At 45.0% G+C, this 16,968-nt stretch overlaps 2 protein-coding genes across 2 annotated transcripts; both read left to right on the top strand.

Moving 5' to 3' along the window:
- The first annotated feature begins 4,121 nt into the window (after positions 1-4,121).
- On the top strand, positions 4,122-9,811 carry LOC136451721 (E3 ubiquitin-protein ligase SINA-like 10). The gene is made up of 3 exons (XM_066452401.1): positions 4,122-4,194; positions 4,285-4,554; positions 8,793-9,811. The coding sequence occupies exons 2-3, from the start codon at positions 4,291-4,293 to the stop codon at positions 9,378-9,380; spliced, it is 852 nt and encodes a 283-aa protein (XP_066308498.1). The 5' UTR covers positions 4,122-4,194; positions 4,285-4,290; the 3' UTR covers positions 9,381-9,811.
- A 4,987-nt stretch (positions 9,812-14,798) lies between these two features.
- LOC136454386 (E3 ubiquitin-protein ligase SINA-like 10) lies at positions 14,799-15,707 on the top strand. The gene is made up of 2 exons (XM_066454831.1): positions 14,799-14,942; positions 15,009-15,707. The coding sequence occupies exons 1-2, from the start codon at positions 14,799-14,801 to the stop codon at positions 15,705-15,707; spliced, it is 843 nt and encodes a 280-aa protein (XP_066310928.1).
- The last annotated feature ends 1,261 nt before the right edge of the window (positions 15,708-16,968 follow it).

The following is a 16,968-nucleotide window of genomic DNA, read 5'->3' as shown; positions in this document are numbered from 1 at the left end:
ATTGCATTTCGAAAATTAGGAGGCTTAATATGCTCCAGGGCTTGCCTTTCACAAAGTTACACGGACGGTGATCCGGGCACTCAACTGGCAACCTCGTCTGGCACTTCTCCCGAGGGTTGCACCTCCTGAACCTCCGGTGTTGGTTGCTGCTGCTCCCCGCTCGGTTCCTCGAATTCCAGCAGTGTCACTCTTTCTGGTACACCTATTGCATGCCGATGCACAAGATAAATATCATGGATGCATAAGGAATGACATGATGCTCATGATAAATGGATCACAGTAAGTGTTTAATGAAAACATCACTGGACACTCGTTTACCGATTAAGAATAGCTCTATTCAAATCACTTTAAAACATGTATCTAACTTAACTTGAAGAATAAGATCAACTTACCTAACTTGCATAACCTAAGGTAAAGATGCTCATCTTCAGTTAAAGGCCTAACACCTAGGAACATTACCACAAGCTTAGGAATAGTAAAGGCATACTTAAATCAACAGTTACGATTTCATATGCAAACTAGCAGTTCCTTAATTCAATCATAACAAGAGTTCTACAATTTCAAATGCCTTGCAAGAGGACATTTTGGAAAGCTTATGAAATTCTCTACAATTCATTTTTAAACATCAAAGCATGATTCTTACGTTAACCAAATCGAAATCAAGTAAACATAGAATCTGTCCAGAAATGACAGGTTTACTAAATTAATTATTTAGTGATGATGCAAAAGCATACTTGGACCAAACCAAGTTTACCAACTTGTTGTGCATACCAGAGGAACATCAGAAAGTATAGTGCCAACTTCTAAATAAATTATTTAATGTCCTTTTCTAATTTATTTAGTTAATTAGGTGATTAAAGCAACATATAGTAAAACTATACAGAAAAATCTACAAATATTACAGTAGCTACCTCTTGCTTCACCTAGACTACCATAAAAATTTCACAGCAATTGGAACAAACAGAACTTGCTGTATCAAAAATAACTAGATGGCAGGATCTATTTCTAACATAATTAGGAAACCCTATTAGAAAGTGTCAAGCAATAGATTTCACATTTTTCCTAGTATCATTCTAGCATAAGAATAGCACTCACCAAATTTTACCTTTACTGGATCTATAGAAAAATTATGAAAATTCACACAAGATCCATCCATGCAAACAAGAGAATTACCTAACTCCTACATACAGTGTCCAAAATATATGAAAATTTAACTACAAGCTATTCATGATATGAGCAATACACCATAAAAATTTCATGCCATTTGGAGCTACACAGAAAAAGATATAATTACCCCTATTTCCCACATGATTAAAAGAGATAATTAGCAACTCCATTTTTCATAACAGAACATGGCATAAATTATATTTTTAATATAAACTAGACATTACCAGGAACTCAACAAAATTGGAACCACATCATTTGGATCTACCAACTAAGAGATACACATTTTTGAATATGTACTCAAATCTAGTGAAAAAGAATAAAACAAAACAAAAATAGGAAAACCTAACCAGCTACTGGGTCGGCCCGGAAAGACTCAGCGGTCCCACAACGCGCGCGCGTGTCAGCGCTCAGCATGGCCCAGAAGCACGGCGCGACCCACGCCGGCTCTCGCCTACGCGCGGCTGCTGACGAGCGGACCCCGCATGTCAGAGAGACAGACAGGGGAGGAAAGAAGGACGACGGCGTAGCTCGTCGCCGGTGGCAGCTCCAGCGAGGCCATCGGTGCCAACGTGTTCGCCTCACCCACGCGCACCTAGGGATACCATCAATTATAGCTATTCCAGCGGCTAGAGGAAGTGGCGACGGCCATGGCGGCGCACGGCCACGGGTTGGCCAGCTCCGATGAACCGACGGCGTCACGGCCCTAGTGGTCGACCCTACGAGCATCAGCATCACTAACAGGACCTAAAGCAAGGGAAAAAGGAGGCAGCAAGAGGCTCGAGCGGCATAGCCACGTGCGAGCTCGGCCGGCGGCGGTCATGGCAACCCGGTGGAGCCGCCTTCACGTTGAGTTCTACCTGAGGCGAAAACAAGATGACGGTGAGGTCGAGGATGTGGACGTGGAGGAGCTCATGGTGGTGCTGTGGTTCAGAGGAATCGGACAATGGTGCTCGGTTGAGGGGGATTTGGCTCGGCGGCGGCCACAACTTCCCGGTCGCCGCGCTCGCGTGGAAGAGGATGGTAGAGGGTGAAATGGCGAGATGAAGAGAGAGTGAGCAAGGCGCTGGCTTCATCTAGGAGCACGGACGCATGACGTGGAGACGCTAGCAGAGCATGCACGCCACGCGGTGGTCAGCCCCTGAACCGGTCGGCCACGGCGTGCTCTGACGGTTTTCTGAAACGGCTGAATCGAAGTCTGATGGCACGACTGACAGCATGACTTTGGCGATCAATATCTCCCAAACTATGGCGATCTGGTTCATGGTATAGTTGACAAAATTGAAGATCTAAGTGAGGACTACAACTTTGTCAATTGGAGCTCGAGTTGGTTCGGCCTGGTTAGGGAGATACAAGGCTCCAAACAATGATACAAGAAACTGAAAATCCACTCTTGGACTTAGAAAAATTCTAAGTGTAGAATTCAACCCCAATTCTGACTTGTGGGCCATGTTTGAGACTGTTTCCACACATTTTCATGAGTTGGTCATAAAATAACTTTTGTTCCTTGATAAATTGGCTACAACTTTGGTAAAGGGTGCACATCCATGCAAGGTCTCTAGGTTGGACTTTTGAATCAGTCAAACATCGGCACTCTATAGGTCACCCTAAGTCAAACCTCCACCTAGAGGGCAATTTAGTCATTTTGGTCCACATGAACAATGTCCCATCAATTACCCTAAGTGTAGTTAAGGTGTATTAGACCATAATTAACCACTCTACACAAGTGCTACACCAACTTCTAAAGATCACATGTGATGAAACAACAAAACACTCAATTTACCCTAATGTTGCAATTCCATATTTCACATGTTTCATGACTTTGTTGTAATTTTAAACTTGTCATATTACTACCATGTTGCCATGTTTCAAGGTATGAGAAACTCATGTTGCATTCACATGTTGCACTACTACCATTCACAAGCAATCAAGTATGAAACAAATATAATTGAGAATGTTGCATATACATATTTCAGTACAATGGCATAATGAGATAGATGATGCACATGTTTATGAAATGAAATGCAATTTTTGTGGGAGCCAAACACCTAGGGTGTTACAGCCTGGGTCTCCGACCGACGAGGACCGCGTCGAGCTTTTCTGAGCTCCGACGTTGGCCGTGGCGAGGCAGAAGGCGAGCGCATGACTGATGCTGTCCGAAAGAGCCCCACCGCATCCACCTACGCCTGAGACGGACGAGGACTGAGCTTGTCTGGGCTCCGGCGAGCCCACCCTCGGCGAGGCCCTGCCCGCCCCCAGCACGACGTCGGCAAGGCCAAGGATCAGAGGGAGCAGGCCACGGGCGGGACGGCTTGCAGCTCCGCTAGTCTAGCGAGTGCCTGGCCGGAGCGCCTCCCACCCCCACCCCCCACCCAAACGTGCACAGCATTGAGCCATGGCAGACAGACGGAGGTGGAAGATGACTAGTAGGGGCAATTTCGTCTATTCAGCGCCCTTTCTCTCTCAAACCATGAAAAATGAATATTTTAATGAGTGCGGTGTCCAGCAGCCAAGAATCATGATTTCATAATGGTACTGAACATATTTTAGATTTGGCGGTGTCCAACAGCATATTAGACCTTTTTGCAATGTCCCTGAGCAAAATTCCCCAAAAATATATGGGTAGGCCTAGCTACCAACAACGTTTAGGTGTGGTGTGGGTGTGGCATAATTTTCCAAAAAAATAAAATAAAAGTTGTCTACCTCATTTATTAGACTGTATCTGATAGGAGACCAATTGCGGAACTCAAATTTAAAATAAGTTTCTAACCTAATATTTGTATGGAAGACCTATTTTAAATGCTAGGAGAGCCATAATCTAAATTTAAGTATATCTTTTAGATTTTATCGATGAAGAAGATAAAAAATAGGTATAGAACCTTCAGTCTTCTACCGTGCTACTCATAGAACGAATGCTGCTTGTATTTTCTAGGTCGTGGTTAACAGAGACAGTGTTACGCCGTCGTCCAAACGTGGCTCGACTGCGCATGACTTCTTCCCCTTCTTCTCGGAGGGGCCTCACTGAACTTGGTTTGGTTTCTCTTCCTCCTCCTCCTCCTCAGCTCCTCTGTCCTCTCACATCGAACCGTCCTGGTCTCATCTGCTCCGTCTCCGTGGTAGCAAGCAATGCCGCCGCGGACCCGTCAAAGGAGGGGGAGGTGCCTTTCCAGCGCGGAAGAAGAGGGAGGCCGGGCGAAGACGTCGGCGACTTGCTCCGAGAAACCGGGCCAGGAACGGCGAGCGCAAATGGCGGCGGAGACGGTTGGAGGACCAAAACAAGGTGGACAAGGAGACGCGGGGCGACCGGACTGCGAGATCTTTGCCAAGTTGGACCCCCGAGTTCTTGACCGCATCTTCTGCTCGGAGCCCCTCAGGCCGTCCATCTTCCAGGTGATCACCGCACGCACCATTTGTTGCATCTGCTGCTAGTATACTACTTCTTGCTGCTCCGTTTGTTTTTTTTTTCCAAAACATACTTGCTTCTTAATGTGTGAGGTACCGAGCATTTTGCCGGTTCTCCTTTAGTCCTTCCTAACAGTGTGCGTAAAAGTTTTTTCCCCCTAGTGTTGAGACTGGCCTGGATAGCTCTGGAAATTAGTGAGAGAATGCTATACTTTGCTCTTTGCATTGCTCACCTGATGATATGGATATGATGGATATTTGACACAGTACAACTCCTTATATTTGTGGTCTTGATTAGGAAGTATTATTCTGGATGTCATCTATATCACTTTGGGCAGAGATGATTGGCTCTGGCCTGCAGTTTTGGTTCATTAAACATTACCATTACCATATAGGGAGAAAGATAATACCCTGGAGGGTTATGCCACTAATGTTTTTTGGTTCCAAAATCCATTCGAATTGATAAGCAATATTAAATTACCAAGTTAGATGGATTTTTTTTCTTTAGGCCTTATAATTAAGGTGAATACATCTTCCTGCATTCGCATAATTTACAAGGCATTGTATATCAGTGGATTGACACTTCATCCTGAAACTTGCTTGATTCAATATGTGGGGGGAAGTATGCATTTTGTTTGCTCTCCTCCCTAAGAATATATGTGAACTCCTTTACTAATGCTGAGACTGGCCTGGATAGCACTTAAAGGGTAAGAGGGGTAATAATATTATTTAGCTCATTTTGATGATATATGATGACGTAGCTTGAAACAGTACAAGTTCTTAATACACTGGTCTTGGTTCTCAAAATGATAATTGTTTTTCTAGATTGGGCAGTGAGCAAACATGATGGGCTGTGAACTTTAGTTTTGGTTCATTATTGGAGAGGGGAAGAAGATAACATAGGGAGGATTGCCAATTCTACACTCCACTAGTGTAGGTTGGCTCCAAAACCCAACTAATCTTTAAATAATTATTACATAACCAGGTTAAGAGTTTTGCTCCAGTAGACCTTCCAAAGAAAAAGATTGCACGAATCTTAAAGCAACCTGGTAATTAATTTAATTAATTTTGAAATGGGTAATGTTTGGATTCGGCCCTACCCATACCCGATCCAGATCCAGATCCAAGACCAACTCGCACAACTCTGAACCTAGATTGGCCATTGAGTTTTATTTTCCTTTGTAGGCCGCATTGTGCGCTGTGCGTACGGACAGGAGGATGGCAACGCCATCCAGTGACAGAGGGTCCTCCATTGTGCTGCTGCCCGCACAATAGCTACTCTTAGTTTTAGCTTCATATTCAAGTAATTTAAGACATGTAGGTGCAGGTTTTGTTTTAGTTATGTAAATTTTAGTGGTTTGTGTGATTTTTTATTGGTATGGAAGTACTAGATCAATTTATTTCTATGGGGCTGCTTTCTTCAAATTCACATAGTTCTAAGTCTCTGATATATAGAAGAAAAAAAGTGTCAAAATTCAGAGCTTATATCCTGGGGAATATAAGGACATGGGTTCTGAAATTCATTCAGTTTAAAAGCTGCAAGGTTCATTCAGTTTTAGAGTTGGTGCAAGGAACATTATAAGATATAGACAAACTCTTGTTGTACATGACCTTTACAATTCTATCTTAGTATGTAAAGCATATTTGCCTCTGCTCATGTTGTATAAGCTCTTTAAAATTACTGATTTTCAAACATGGAAATATATACAAATACTCCTCCAACAGAAAATACTGAGGTAGGTCAATAGTGATCCCACAGGAAATGGTTTGCTTTTTCATTTATGATGAAAGCACTCAGAGAGCACAACTTGATGCTGTACAAGGTAACATTTGAAATGAAAACCTATCTGATAAACTTGATAAAGATCATTTATACTTCCACATAGTGAAAGCGTCTGCAGATCAGTACAGCTCCACCTAACCTGACAAAAGATTAGGAAATGATTGTTGTTTGTACAAGGTATGTTCACCTAGCTAAACAATCCAAAGAGACTACCAGCAAAGCCAAATTCCAAGACAAAACATGGCTTCACATTGTTTAGTTGGCTTGCAGCCACACCCATATTCCACATTGAGGTTAGGTCCAAGAGCTTTGTGTACGCGTAATTCAGAATAGCAACCTCCTCCAATTTGATTTCACTTGCGCCAGCACCAGCGCCCATGCCCGTACTGCCACTATCCACTCAGTCGACGTCGCTGCTATCCACTCTTACCACGAGATGGAAGCTCCCTGAGAGCCTCATTTCAATGTAGTAATAACATATAGTCAGCAACATACACCTTGAACAGCTTGCACAACGTCCTGAGATTCACTTCAGAACTGATGGCCTATTGAAAAAAAAAAAACTCGACCTGCGGGGGGTTATGACGGCCCCCGGGTTTTCCGTTTAAGAAGAAGATCTTCTCACACAGATCAAGAAAACCCCCGAACCCCCGCCCCCATCCTGACGCAGGAGGTGCCGTAACCCTGTGAGAACCGGGCCGGAGCCTTCCACTGTGCTTTGGCACATGGGGATGGGCGAGGGGATTTTTTTAACCTCAGCCTGAAATCCGCTCCCACGGGGAGTCGAACCCAGGACCTGAGGAGTGCCGCTGGGTCACCTAACCGACTGAGCTAGGCGCCCTTTGGCCGATGGCCTATTGATGAGCATGATCGCACAAGAACATGCTGTATCATGATCATATAGACTTTGTCCATACTTTTTCCTTTGGGTCCAAAGCCAACGGTTTCAGATCAAGCACAATTGGACCTTGCTTCCCCACTGCATGCCTGTTCAGATATGAATGTTGAGGCAAGAAAATTCAGTCTAGTATGGAGAAAACATGAAACACAATTGACAAACCATTACACAGTATAATCTCTTATTAGTAGAAAAAATCACACAGAAGGGTTACTATAACTTATAAGAAACAGAAATAATATTAGCCACCTAGAAATCCACTTCTGAACCACTGCACAACTTAAAGCCAAACCCTTTTGCTTATAGCAAATGTCAATCCCAATTTAGAACTTCTCAGTCAGTAGAGGCTCAATAAGAAAATTCGCTGACATTACATCAAGTCAAAACAACACACTCAAATCTCACAAATGCTCAACCAAACTTTTTCAGCCATTGAAGGCAAATGAACTCCATGCACCTGATCCGAGCTGCAAGTTTAGCTTAAGCCTTAGTGCTTGTGTGATTATATCCATTGGCAATGGTCTCCCCTTGCCGCTTCGCCTCTCGTGGAGGCACCCATTGTGTGGTGTGGCGCAGCTGACGGCTATGGCGGCGGCCTTCAATTCGATGGCACTGTTGTGCAGGGCACAGCGAAGGAGGCTGGAGATGCGGCGGCAGGGTGATGGACCTGGACCCTCTATCGCTGGTGGCACCGCCGCCACCATCTGTCCGCACGGGCAATGCCCAATCTAGGTTCAGAATTATCGGATAGAAACCATTAGGTGGGCTACTAGGGCTGGGTTTGGATTTTGGACACGGGTAAGCTACCCATTACCAAATTAATTAAAATAATTATCAGGTTGTTTCAAGATTCGTGCAATCCTTTTTGAAAGGTCCACCGGAGCAAAACTCCCAAGTTAAATGGAAGTGGTTTCTTTGACCTTAGAAAATAAGGTGAAGGCATCATCGTGTCATGTGTACCTAGATTTTATAACTTATAATGCATATACATCAATGGAATGACATTTGATGGCATAAGGATCCTTATTAGTTGATTGATTGCTGCTCCGCTGGTGCCTATAACCTTCTAGGATCCCATTGTCAGGGAGTCAGAACAAGAGATACCTCAATTTTCAGTAAGTTTGAGTACACAACTGATGAGCTGCGTATTTTATTTTGACCTTGTATGTTCTAGACTTAGTTATGTGTCATATAGTTGAAAGTATTATGAATAAAAACTTGCCATGTGGGACACTCGAAGAAGCCATTGCATGACCTTTTTTTTTCTGAGGACAGTATCCTCTCCGAAGACAAGAAAAAACTTGGCATATGATGTTATGAATATATTTTTGAGAGATGATTTGTGGTGTTTTTCTTATGATCTTTTATATAGATTATTTTCTGTTTGTATAAAAGTAGGTATAGATTCTTTTCTGTTTGAAAGATGTTTGATGAAATGAAAGCACTAAATATGCATTGCTCTCTTTTGTGTATCCATTCCAAATTTTCTGTCCTCTTATCATTCATTTTTTGTTTGAATAACGTGCTGATTTTCTTCATCTTCAGTGTGAGGTCGGGCATGTTTTGTGTTTTGCTTGCCGCGGAAAACTTCGCTCCAACTTATGTCCCACCTGCTTCCAAGCAATTGGCTTCAACCGCTGCTTTGCAATTGAACAAATGGCCGATGCTGTCAAGGTGCCATGCTCAAACTCAAATTTTGGATGTGACAAGTACATCACATACTACCAGAAAGGGAAGCATGAGAAGGCATGCATGCATGCTCCATGCTTCTGCCCAGAAGATGGCTGCTCATTTGAAGGATCAACAGCATCGCTCCTCAATCACTTTGTCGCCGAGCACAAATGGTCTCCCACAAACTTCCATTATGACAAGGCGCAGAGGATTTCCATCCCACGGCATAGCCGGTTCGTGCTCCTGGTCGGGGAGGACCAGTCCATGTTCCTCATGGTGAACACCTGTGTCCACATTGGCAATGCTCTCGCCACGGTCTGCATCAGGCCCCATGAGTCCGGGTCATGCTATTCATCCAAGATCTCAGCTGTCCACCGCGCTGAAGCTGACAAGGGGAGGTATGTTTTTCAGATGGATCCTCATGTGGCGAGCTGCTCAATTCATGGTGGGTTTCAACTGTGAAGCAGGTTCTTCCTGCTGGTGCCTCGTGATCTAGTTGATGAATCGACTGACGAACTGACAATCAACGTTAGTATTGAGAAGATCAAGTGTGCTGTGCATCATTGATCGCGTCGACATGTTGGCAAAAAGTGGTGGCCTGAGACTTTTGGTGTTGCAGGAACTGGACTAAAGTTGGGATAGTTGCATGTTGAATATCGTTGGGATAGTTGCATGTCGAATATCGTTGGTAGAATTTAGAAGACTGGATGCATCTTGAGTAGCTACTATGGCTGTGGTAGCAAGTTCCTTACCCATCATAGCCATGAATAGTTTCTTAACTGTTTAACTAAATTTGTGAGACACTAACTCCTTATGCTGTTTCTGGATGGATAGTAACCGTATTCCCGTTGTCTTTTGTTTTCAGCGTTCAGCTAATGTGTAAGCTTAATCCACTGAACAGCTGCCCCATGTATAATGCGTTCAGCTAACGCTGTGATACTGTTTGTCTGTTTCAATAGCTAGCACATGTATAGGTAGGGCTCTGACCGGCTCTAGCTTCCCTGGCGCATTCATTGTTCTGGCGCATTCATTGTTCGTGCATGGTTCACAGGAGCTCATTGGCTCCGTTCGTTTCTCTTATAATTCGTATTTTTTTCAGCGAGGCGAACGGGCAATTTTCTCTCTCCTCTCATGGAGCCATGGGAGCAAGTGAAGCCACTTTGCCTTTTTTTTTTTTGGACTTCACCTACCCACAGTGACTTTGTGAGAGGAGGAAAGAGAAGAGAGAAAAAGAGTTTCTATAAATAGTGTATGAATAATAAATGCGTCAGAAAAGCCAGAGCCGGTTGGAACTCTAACAAATGGGTCTTGATGTTAATGTTAGGCTGCTGCCATTCATGGGCAAAGCTCTGAAGCCTGGAATCATCGAACTGTGGTTGAGATGTGTGACGGTTTCTCGCTTTCTCCAGTGGATTGCACATTGGCTGTGAATTGGTACAGCAACGTGCCATCCTAGTAGAGGACTGGAGTCCGCAGGCTTCGCCGGCTGCGGGCTGGCAGGGACGCAAGCATCGCATCGCATGGTCCCCACTGTGCCGCACCGTCGTGTCCTGACTCCCGAGGCGCTGCCTACCTGCGCAAATGTTTTGCTTGCTCCGCGCCCATCGTCTCAAACTGTGATTCTAGTCTCTAGTGTCTAGACGCGTCACGTCTTCCATGGGATTTTGGATAGCAAATAGTCCCTTGATCTCAAAATAAATGTAGTTTTCTTCTCAAACGTTTTAAAATTTGACTAAATATATAAAAAATATTAATATTTATAGTATATTAATATCTGTCATGTTCGCTGGGCTGATAAGTCATAGCTGAAAGTACTGTTGGCTGATTTATTGTGAGAGAAAAATAATGTTCATTGGCTGAAAAAGTACGGGCGTACGGCTTATAAGTCAAGCGAACATGGCGATCATTAGACTGGATCTTTGTACCTATTTTTAATAATAAACTTATTTAGAGATAAAAATATTGATAATAATTATTATAAATCCAGTCAAACTTAAGAAAGTTTGATTGATATGAAAACTATAGCAACACTTATTTTGGGACGGATGGAATATAACTATACGCCTATGAATACTCCCTCTGTCTTAAGAAAAAAAAAGAATTTTCATTTTCCGAGTAATCTAACAATGTTATATTTAGAGTGTGTCTGGCGGGGCTCCACCCGCCCCACTTTTTCGTCGGAGCCAGAGCCGGAGCAAAAAAAGAACACTAATGTCATATTTAGAGTGTGTTTGGCGGGACTCCACCTACCCCGCTTTTTTGCTAGAGCCGAAGCTAGAGCAACAAATCGTGGCTCCACCTCCGTACACCAAAAAGGCTCCGCCTCCTCTGTCTGTGGCACATAACAGCAGAAGTGCTCCTCCTCCTATGGCTATTTGGTGTGGCTCTGGTGCCGAAGCTGGAGCGCAACCAAATACGCCCTTAACCAGGTTTGCTAAAAATGGTATTAATATTTGTATCTTCAAATAAATTTACTATGAAAATATTCATCATTGATCCAGTGATACTTATTACACATCATAAGTATTGATATTTTTATTATATTTGGTTAAACTTAGAATTATTTAACTCCTAGAATATGAATTCCATTTTTTTTGTGAACGAGAGAGTATACTTGACATTTCCTTTCAACAATTTAGCACGGACAGCAAAATGTTTGTTTGATCCATTGTTTTGTATAATGGTTTATAAAATCTAGCAAGTAGTATCATGGATATTTATTATAAAAATATGAAAATAACTTATGTATTATAAAAAGTTATGAAAGTTACTTATATTTGCTGATAGGGAGCCTATATTAAATCGTAAAATATTGAGATAACATTTTTTTTACTTGAGCTCCCTGAGCAGCTATATCATTAGAGTTGAATCTGTTCTTATGAACAGTTTGACACAATAGCTCTTCATGGTAGATAAAAAGAATGAAATGACCATAACACTATTCTCTCTTTTTTCGTGTATATCCCATTTCTTTTTCTTTCTTACTATGTGCTCCGCCATCCATGCATCTCCCAGAACCCGACTCCCCTTGAGCTTCATCGCGCCCTCGCACTTGTGCGCCCGAGCGGCCCCTACTTCCGGCTGCCATACCCACACTCAAGCCTAAGCCTGGGCGTTCGGGTTACCCGATTTTTTCGGGTCGGATAATTCGGGTAATTCAAAATTCGGGTAATGAAAATTGCTACCCGATATTACCTCCGAAAAAAACACTACCCGCAAATTCGGGTACCCGATAATTCGGGTTCGGGTATTACCCGATATACCCAAATTTACAGAAAACAACAAACTACACTAAATTTCAGTAGCGATCTATACATAATTTCAGCAGCAATTTGTATAGAATTTCAATAGCAATTTGTAGAGAATAATATATTACAGTCACTCATTCAAATAGAGAGAATTATATTCTAATAAAGTGCTAAGTTAAATGGTTCAGCTAACAACACATGATAAATACAAAGACAAAAACAAATCTTTGGGTAGTTCGGGTAGTTTGGGTACCAGGGGATATTACCCGAATTACCCAAACTAATTTCGGGTAATCAAAATCGCTATCCGAATTTGGGATCGGGTACCTCGGGTTCGGGTAATTCGGGTCCGGGTTCGGGTAATTCGGGTACGGGTAATGGGTATCGGGTATTTTGCCCAGGCTTACTCAAGCCCCCGATCGATGGTCGTGTGACCTGAACGCTGAGTCGCGCGCCCTCGTGTGTCGTTGCCCCTCCCTGCAAGGAGGCCAATGCGACCTCCATGCACATTGTTGGGCCAACCCACTCCATTTAGCTTCATCTAATTATCTTCGTCTATTTCTTTGTGAGAGCATGTTTCTAGAAGCTTCATCTAAAACTCTTTGAAAAATATCCGAGTGACACACACCTCTAAACAACTCTTGAGGTTATTGAAGAAGTGATGGGAAACGTGCCCAAAATGGAGTTCATTTAGAAAACACACAAATAGAAAAAAATATTGGGAGGCCTTAGTTTTTCAGTTGAGTCTTGGGTGAGCCAGGGACAGCTAATATCATAAGACAACACATAAGAGAGTAGGCCTTATCCAAGAACTCACTTTGCCATGTTATTGCCCACTTAGCTTTGTTGGGCAAGGATATCCGTTTGGTACTCATCCAAAAACTCACTTTGCCAGGTAAACTCACCTTTGCAGGCAAGGGAAAGCTCGCCATGCAGGGCGATTCGGCTCTCCCGCACCGGCACGTAGGGCCGGTCGAAAAGCTCGCACCTCGCTCGACTCAGCTCATTGGTGGCTTGACTCGGTTTGGCTCGTTTATTTTTTTTCAATGAGCTAAGCCAACATTTTAGCTCGTGTAGCTAATGAGCCACTTCGCGAGCTGGCTCGAGCTAGCCTAACGAGCCAAAGCTGTTATCCTTAAACTTATACTAGTTTTGTATGACTTGATGCTTTGTACTTTACAATTGATTGATAGCTAGACTAGACCCTGTAAACTTGTGATTACTACGACTCTATCACTTGGTTTTAAATAGATCTATGGATAAGAAATAATAGATTAGGGATATATTATGCATGATATAGTGTATGGACTATGGATGTATGACATAGTATACTACAATATATGGTTACACTTGTATATAAAAAAAACTCGATCCGTGGGGGACGACGTCCCACTGGGTATTTATTAAGAAAAAAACATTCTCACGCACTCATATACAGTGACACCGTATTCCCGTGAGACAGAACGACCACAGACATGTACTTTGGCGTGGGACAGACGAAGGGATTTTTTGACGTGGGACAGATGAGGGGATTTTTTACCCTCAGGTCTAAAATCTGCCCTCGAGGGGATCGAACTCAGAACATGAGGAGTATCGTAGGAAGCGTCGACCAACTGGTCTAGCTTCCGTTGACGTTATACTTGTATATATGTCATTGTATATTAATTTATTCGATCTAAAAACTTATGGATGAGTTATTTTTTATTATTACAATTCTCAAGCTCCATATATATATATATATATAATATTTTATGTGTTCTTTTTTATGTTCGACTCGTAAGCTAAATAAGCCGGCTCGAACTTCTAAACCAGCCGAGACAGACTTTCGGCTGGTTAAGATAGAGCCGAACGCGCGGAACCGATCGTCACCCAGCCCTGCGGCAAGGCGAGCACGCGAGCGAGCGAAAAAACGCGCGGGCGCGAAAAATTGGCGCGGAGCAGGCAAAAATGTCGCGGGTGCTCAGGTCACCTCTCATCTTCCCCTCCTTTCATTTGCAGGTACGTTCATATTCCCATCTGTTAGCAGGTTCCCCCTTTCTTATCCTCTCCAAATTCACAATCTTTTCCATTCTCCCCCCTCTGATTCCATCTTTCCTGTCGCTGATCTGAAGCAAGCTCCGAATCCGGATCCAGTCCAACTCCGATCCAAGGTGATTGCGAAGACCAGGTAAGTGATTCCGAACAGCTGGATCTGGCCACCTCTGGCTGTCAGTCTCGTTTTCCTGCTTCTTCCGAGTTCTTCAGTTCTTCTTGGTCACATTCCAGTTCTTGTACAGCTGCTAGTAGTTAAGGTTTTCATTCGTCTCTTCTCGTTTGATCCTTGCAAGTTTCTTTTTCAGTCTCTTTATTTACTAACCATGTTTTCTCTTGATGCTTTCCTTGGATCAGAGTACCATTTTCCTCTCTGTTTTTTTTTCGTTTCTTTTGAAACGAATTGTCTAATGTTGATTCATCTTGCTCCTGAGTAGTGCCTTTTTTTCCCCGCTGAAGCTTTTCTTCACCACTATTTTCTGAGAAACCGCACCGCACGTACGCACACACAAACACAATTGACCATTGTCTTTGAGTTTGCAGCCTGCGGCGAGGTGGTTGGTTGAGACTTGAGAGAGCCCCCGTCGCCGTATTTCCGACAATGGAGACGGGCGAGCAAAAGAACAGCAAGAAGGCGAGAGTAGATCCGCCCGTGGCTCCTTTAGTGCCCTGTATGGTGAGCATTGACAAGGCCAAGTTTCAGTGCCCCGTTTGTACCCACCCCTTGAAGCCTCCCATCTTCCAGGTATGGCCGCTTTAGTAATTAGTCACTTCTTGTTTGCATTCTCTTGAGCAAGTCGAGCTTTTGCAGTGCGCCGCCGGGCACTTGGCTTGCGGTGCCTGTCATGGCCAGCTCGCCGACAAGGAACGGTGCTACAGGTGCGCCCAATCCGGTGGGTACAGCCGCAACTTCCCGCTGGAAGACGTCGTCCGCTCGACCAGGGCCATGTGCCCCTACGTCGTGTTCGGCTGCCCTAGCTCCGTACCCTTGTACGAGATGGGTGACCACCAGCCCAAGTGCCCACACGCGCCCTGCCGCTGCCCGGAGCCCGGCTGCGCCTTCTTCGGCTCGCCGGCGTGGTTAAGCTACCACCTAAGGGCCACGCATTCCTGGCCCGTAAACATCATCGACTGCGGCAAGGCATGCCAACTCCAGCTGCCGGCGTCAAAGCCGCGGTGCCTGCTGGTGGCGATGGAGGACGGGCGCGTGTTCGTCGTGTCCGTGGGGGCGCACCGCGGCGTCTCGCTGGTGTCCCTGAGGGCGAATGCCGCGGCGGGGCCGCACTACACGTGCAAGATGTCGGCGAGTGGGAGCGCAGCCGCGGCGTCCGGCAAGGTGCCGAACGTCTCGGTGGAGATGGAGGTGCCGAGCAGTGCGGTGGCCGGGGAGGCCGCGGCCACGGACACGGAGGCCAAAGTCGCCGCGGCACTACTAGTGCCGCGCAAGATGCTGCACGGGCCATCCAAGGAGCTGCACCTCAACGTTAGAATCGACAAGGCGCAGACATGAACGCGACGAATCGTGCTTCATGCTGTAAGAATGAACGATGGCGCTGTGTAGTTGTTGGATATGTTAGGATTGGCTTCTTTTGTCCATGGCTTGACCATGGAAGGACTAGTAGTCTAGGCCCTGTTTAGGTGCTTTCAACTCCCGACTTTTGCACTATACAAAAAGAAGATTTTCTGTCACATCAAACTTGTGGTATATGTATGGAGTATTAAATGTAGAGGAAATCAAAAACTAATTTGCACAGTTAGGTTGTATTTTGCGAGACGAACGTTTTGAACCTAATTAGTCAACGTTTGGATAATTATTACCAAACACAAACGAAATGCTACAGTGCGCTACAGTGTTGCACGGTAAGTCCGGCGGCGCCGAATCCGTCGAACTAAACGTGGCCCTAGTATGTTGCTCAGTGGATTAGGACTACTACTATGTAGCTCAGCAAGCTGCTCGAGAATGTACTGTATTTTGTTGTCCCTTTCACATGTTCCACTGGATGGTTCGTCTTACCTGGAGTGCTCGCTCGCAAATTTCATTTTACATTTCATGATGTTCTTAGAAATCCCCAATTCCAGATTAGAACCTGGCCAAGAAGTAAGAACTGGACACAGGCATGGTGAGATTGATGCAGTGAGTAGTAATCACTAGTACTGAATTAGCACGAATTCTGCTAAATTGCAGTTGCAGTTGTAGTAATGACTGAAGCACGGCTAGCAACAAACGTGAATGCAGGTCACCGGCCATCACTGCAGTCTCCTGGAGCTCCGAGCTCGTCTACTCTATATGTAGGTTGTGGCCTCCGTGGGAGTGGTGGCGGCATCGGGAGCAGGTCAGAGCTCGTCAGAGGGCGAGAGTTTCGCCGCACATCGACGGCTGACCGAGCGGGCGCAAAAATCCATAGATTACCCTGGCGCCGTCGTCGCCGTTCGGGGGCCTGCCGTCCTGGGGTGCCGCCGCGGCTCTGCCCGCAGGCACACTAGCGAGACCGCGGTGACCGCGCCGAGAGCGCGCAGCGACACGAGGAACAGGCAGTCGTCCTCCTGCCCAACGGGGGCGTGCAGTCGGCTGTAGGAGACGCGGACCGGACATGCCGAAGCGTGCTCGCTGGCGGGCTACGGGCAAGCACGGCGCGCCGGTGGTCGTCCGCATGGTTGCCGGAAAGCAGGTGCTGCAGGCTGAGTGCCCAGCAACGCACTGCACAGGAGATCGCCGTTGCCGATAAGAGATTCAAGAATAATGCAGCACCAAGCAAGGAGTTTGTCTGTAA

The sequence above is a fragment of the Miscanthus floridulus genome, chromosome 5 (genome assembly GCF_019320115.1).
Source record: "Miscanthus floridulus cultivar M001 chromosome 5, ASM1932011v1, whole genome shotgun sequence".
Classification (NCBI taxonomy): Eukaryota; Viridiplantae; Streptophyta; class Magnoliopsida; order Poales; family Poaceae; genus Miscanthus; species Miscanthus floridulus.
Note: the sequence above shows the minus strand (reverse complement) of the source record. Positions and strands in the feature narration are given on the sequence as shown.

What these genes read in the sequence shown, in the direction of transcription:
- LOC136451721 (XM_066452401.1), top strand. Translation starts at nt 4,291, where the DNA reads ATGCCGCCGCGGACCCGTCAAAGGAGGGGGAGGTGCCTTTCCAGCGCG. An exon ending in TCAGGCCGTCCATCTTCCAG is followed by an intron (nt 4,555 to 8,792) that starts GTGATCACCGCA and finishes CTTCATCTTCAG; the next exon opens with TGTGAGGTCGGGCATGTTTT.
- LOC136454386 (XM_066454831.1), top strand. Translation starts at nt 14,799, where the DNA reads ATGGAGACGGGCGAGCAAAAGAACAGCAAGAAGGCGAGAGTAGATCCG. An exon ending in TGAAGCCTCCCATCTTCCAG is followed by an intron (nt 14,943 to 15,008) that starts GTATGGCCGCTT and finishes GAGCTTTTGCAG; the next exon opens with TGCGCCGCCGGGCACTTGGC.